General features: G+C 38.9%; 1 protein-coding gene across 1 annotated transcript; it reads left to right on the top strand.

Moving 5' to 3' along the window:
* The first annotated feature begins 2208 nt into the window (after positions 1 to 2208).
* LOC133332642 (homeotic protein spalt-major-like) lies at positions 2209 to 5112 on the top strand. Its single transcript, XM_061541029.1, has one exon. The coding sequence runs from the start codon at positions 2209 to 2211 to the stop codon at positions 5110 to 5112; it is 2904 nt and encodes a 967-aa protein (XP_061397013.1).
* The last annotated feature ends 229 nt before the right edge of the window (positions 5113 to 5341 follow it).

The raw sequence follows: 5341 nt of genomic DNA, 5'->3' as shown, positions 1-5341 counted from the left end.
CATGTAAATGGTGCACCAAAGTCCCTATATATCTTTCGATTTGCACGAAATTTGATACAGCCTAATCATTTAGGTCTAGAATGATGTCTGCCAAGTTTCGAGAAAATCTGTCCGGATTTAGATATAGCTCCCATATATAGTTTCGTTCGATTTCATGTAAATGGTGCCCCAAAGTCCCTATATATCCTTCGATTTGCACGAAATTTGGCATAACGTACTTAATTGAGCCTAGAATGATGTCTGCCAAGATTCATGAAAATCGGTCCTGATTTAGATATATCTCCCATATATAGTTTCGTCCGATTTAATGTAAATGGTGCCCCAATGTCCCTATAAATCTTTCGATTTGCACGAAATTTGGTACAGCCTAATCACTTAGGTCTAGAATGATGTCTGCCAAGTTTCATGAAAATTGGTCCTGATTTAGATATATCTCCCATATATAGTTTCGTCCGATTTAATGTAAATGGTGCCCCAAAGTCCCTATATATCTTTCGATTTGCACGAAATTTGGCATGACGTATTGAATTGAGCCTATAGCGATGTCTGCCAAGTTTCGTGAAAATCGGTTCAATTTAGATATATATTTTTTCATCCGATTTAATTTAAATAATGTGCCAAAGATCTTATGTTGCATAGCGTACTAAATTTTGTCCAGAATTTTGTGTGCCAAGTTTCGTAGAAATCGGTTGAGATTTAGATATAGCTGATATGACGTAATTGACGCACCAAAAAACCAATATATGGATGATACGAACTAAACGTACCGAAATTAGTATAACTTAACTTGTGACAAGTGTTCAGAAAGTGTTACCAATGTAGGGATTTCTACATTGTATGAATGCAATTCATAAAACTTTACATTTGTAACACTTTCTGAACACTGTTCCTATAATATACGAATTATTTTTTTCTTCTGTAAAATTGCTTTTATTACTGCTTTTTATTTATAAAACACATATTGCATGGCACCCAAAATTGATATGTGTAAATATAAAGCTAAAGAAATAGCCATGGTCACCTCATACAAATGTTCCCTTTGTCACTTTAATGTTCAAAAATATACAACACCTCATCATATATTCGTGATTTATATTAAAAAAACTTCTGTTCTGTACTTCAAATAAACAATAACAGCAATAACAACCACAAAAAAGTTCAACGACAATATGGAAAGAAAAAAACAGCTGTAACACATCATAACAATTCCTTCTGGACCAATGAACCCGAACGACTTTTCAAAACTTAAAACAAAATGACAAATAAAATTAACCAAAAAACAATAAATTAATAAATTTGGTTATAACAACAAACAACAAGAATCGTTCAACAGCAGAATAATTCCAATTTAGTTGGACGACTATGGACAGAAAATATATTAATAAATTATAAAATGGGCTTTAGGCTTTGGCATCAATACAATATTCAGTTATATTGGCCTGTACCAATAAATGGTAATTGTGGATTGAATTTAGTTGTGGGTTGTTTTTTTTTCTTCTTGATGCAGCGGCAACAGGAATAAAAAATAAATAAATTTACACAGCCGTAAATTAATCATTTATTCATAAAGAAATTTATAAAGAACCCACCCACCAACCGACGATAACTAAAACTATTCATATATTCATTTTGAGATTTTCTCAAAATATATATCGTATGGCCATACAGACACTTTATAAAATAATAGCTGTAGTAGGAACTGATGGCTGATGTGGTCCAATATGTGCATATATAATGGTCGCCGATGTTGTGATATGACGGTAGTATTTGCCGATTGTTGTATGGCGAATGGTCATATAAGAGGTGTGACTCAGTTCATTGGGTAGATAGATGGATGGCTGGATGGATGGATGGATTAATGATTTGTTGTTGTTTTTGATTATTTTGTGTTGTGTTTTTGGTGGTCATTGGACTGAATGGCTGTATGCATTTGGTCTTCAGATATGTAATAGGCCAATTGTTATTTAAAATTATACACTAATGTGATGGGGTCAAATTTGGTTTTACACATATTTAGAGATGGTCTTTTTTTGCATTTCGAAAAATTTTCCATTATCGTGAGGTTTATCTAATAATATTCTCTTGCTGTTGTTTGTTTCTCTAATGAGTTTTATTATCTTCTGGATTTTTACAGACTCTATGGATCTCCAATAACATCTCGAACATCACCTAAGCCCCCAGCGATATATATTTGACCCTCCTTACACCATGTGTTCGATATTTCACAATCGTATTAACTATCGCGGTGGTGGTGGCAGTACGGCGAACAGCAGCAACAACAACAGCAGTGCCAATTCCAATTCTCCCGAGAGCCCGCCAACATTAACCAAAGATTTAGATCCGGATAGCAATAACAATGACAATGATAGCAATATAATGTCCCATAAAAGTGAAACTCCATCAGAGGAACGTGACGAAGAACTGAAAAGCTCTCGTACTCCATTGGCCATAAATCAAAATTCTAAAGGTGATAATGATGAAATCCGACAGGTGGTGGATGAGGAAGATGAGACCAGTAATGGACCCACTGACAGGGGAAAAGCCTTCAAAGAAGAAGCTTTGGATCTGTCGGTATTGCCAAATGGTTTGGCCACAAAGGGCCATGTGGCCTTGGAAGCCCTACAACATACCAAAGTAGCAGTGGCTCAATTTGCGGCCACGGCATTGGCCAATACCCAATATTTTGGTGATACTCCCACTCCCGATTTGGCAGCCATCTTGCAGCGGCAACATTTAATGCAATTACAATTTATACAACATTTACAAAGTCAATTGAAACGTAGGGATCGTGAGGGGGAAGATGAAGCGGAAGATATTGAAGATGAGGAGGAAGAAATGAGGGCGGAGGAGGAGGAACAGAGGCGCCAAGAAATCCATGAACAAAGACTTAAGAACATGGCAAACAAAAACGAGAACGGTGATGATGATGATGACGACAATTCTTGTCAAATAGATTTAACCCAATCCACAACAAGAAGAAATTCCTCGGAAGATCTGTTACCACGTGACAAGTCGCCCACAAAACAGGAGGAGAATCTGAACAGCAAGACTGATCAAGAAGAATTTATGAAAAATTCCAAGGACATAGACAAAGTGCAATCACCACCCCATTATCAGCCATTACTGAGCGGCATAAGCTCGTCATTGGCTTCAACTATTATTACCGATCATGATCCCATACCCCCGCCAAGTGAAACCAATTGTTTGGAAATGTTACAGCGTCGGACGGAAGAGGTTCTCGATTCTGCTTCGCAAAGTTTACATGCCTCTCAAATGCAAGATGAATATGAATATCAGCAGAAGGATGGCCAGGGCAGGGGAGAAATTTTCAAACATCGTTGTAAATATTGTGGTAAGATTTTCGGTTCATTTTCTGCCCTGCAAATCCATTTGAGATCCCACACCGGGGAGAGGCCATTTGTGTGTAATGTATGTGGTAGTAAATTCACAACAAAAGGAAATCTGAAGGTGCATTATCAAAGGCATACACAAATATACCCGCCCATTTTAATGCCACCCGGTGTGGGACCACCTCTAGAAATGCCTCCCACAGCAATGAATTCGCCAGCACCAACATCAGCGCCGCAAACACATCCACATCCCCCTCCTCCGCCACCACCACCTGGGCTCTTAGGAATGCCAATTCGTTTGCCACTACCATTTGAGAAAACACAACCTAAGGATACAGCGGAACGGGAACGAACAAAAACTCCAGAAGAAACCAAAGAAGAACACGAAGAGGAATCTAAGGAACAACCTCGAGATTTAACATCCTCAAATTGTAAATCCACAATTGATCATCCTGAAGATCTTAGTAAGCCGCCCAGTCGGGAAGAAGAGCCAAAACCTAAACCTTTGGTGAGAGTGAAAACACCACAAGCTTTAATGGAACCCACAGGAATCGAACAACAGCAACCACTGCCGTTGCCCCAGTTACCACCCCAGCAGTTAACAAACGATAAACCAGAAAGACCCTTAGCATCAATCACACCAAAACGTAACAGCTCTCACAGAAAACGCAACTCCAACAGTTCCACACCACCACAGGAATTTCGAAAAAGTTTCCCCGGCAACAGCATGGACACGGTGGCGGATGAACATCATCTCTCTAAACATTTTCGACGATCTTCTTCGTTAAGTCGCAACAGCAGTTTAGAACATTTAACCGGTGATTTTGGACAAGTTGAAACCTATGTAGATAAATCATGGGAAGATCTAATCGAAATAGATACCACTTCGGAAACCTCGAAGCTACAACAGCTGGTAGATAACATAGAAAATAAACTCACTGATCCCAATCAATGTATATTTTGCCAGAAGGTCATGTCATGTCGAAGTTCCCTGCAAATGCACATTCGTACACACACCGGGGAACGGCCATTTCGTTGTAAAATATGTGGTCGTGCCTTTGCCACCAAAGGAAATCTCAAGGCCCACATGAGCATACACAAAATTAAGCCGCCAATGCGGTCACAATTCAAATGCCCGGTGTGTCATCAGAAATTCTCGAATGGTATTATTTTACAACAACACATACGCATCCACACTATAGACGATGGTTCGGGCGGAGCACCACAAATTCCCGGTGCTTCCAGTGAAATGGCTGCAGCCATTGCTGAACACAATCAACGTATACGTGCCCACATGGAGGCCGCCATATTGGAGGATCAAAATTCCAATAAATCCCTAGGAAACTCTGAGAATTTTGATTTTTCCACAACCTCTGAATATTCTGGTCAACGTTCGGAGTCGTCGCAGGGTGATTTTGATGAATACATGACAATGGAGAGTACAGACGATTCACGGGAAAATACCTCATCTCTTACCCCATTGGATAAACGTCAATTTGAAGATGCCGATGAAAAGAGTGAGGCTGGTGGTGGCGGCGGTAATGACACTATGGAATCTGGAATTTCTCAAGCCATGGATTTAACAGCACGCAATGGCCACTCTCAACTACCGCAAAGAGCTTTAGACCATTTGCCGCATTTGATGGGTATGCCACCGAATATTTGGCTAATGGCTGCCGCACGTGAAGAAATACAAAATCTTGGCAATCAGGGAAAATTTCCATTGTTACCATTTGGACCATTAGGATTTATGGGTGAGTAAATATTTTTACTTTCGTAGTTGAACATAGTTCGTAGTTGAACATAGCACGCATATAAAGATCCAGCAATTTATTTCCGGATTTGTAAGGTGATAAATATTTTATTTTCAGAAAATATTTAATATAGATCCATATTTTGACATAACCCCATATTGGACAGCACAGCTCATTAATTTGACCCGAGGCGAATACTATTTAAATTGATAAAAAATCGTTTCTGATTTAGGTTAT

This window comes from Musca vetustissima, unplaced genomic scaffold, assembly GCF_032173495.1.
Source record: "Musca vetustissima isolate MV318-11 ecotype Yass unplaced genomic scaffold, APGP_CSIRO_Mvet_v1 utg114821, whole genome shotgun sequence".
NCBI lineage: Eukaryota > Metazoa > Arthropoda > Insecta > Diptera > Muscidae > Musca > Musca vetustissima.
The sequence above is the reverse complement of the archived record's forward strand: the minus strand, read 5'-3'. Positions and strand labels throughout refer to the sequence as shown.

Bases quoted from the DNA above. Each gene is read 5' to 3' on its own strand.
- LOC133332642 (XM_061541029.1), top strand. From the start codon at position 2,209: ATGTGTTCGATATTTCACAATCGTATTAACTATCGCGGTGGTGGTGGC.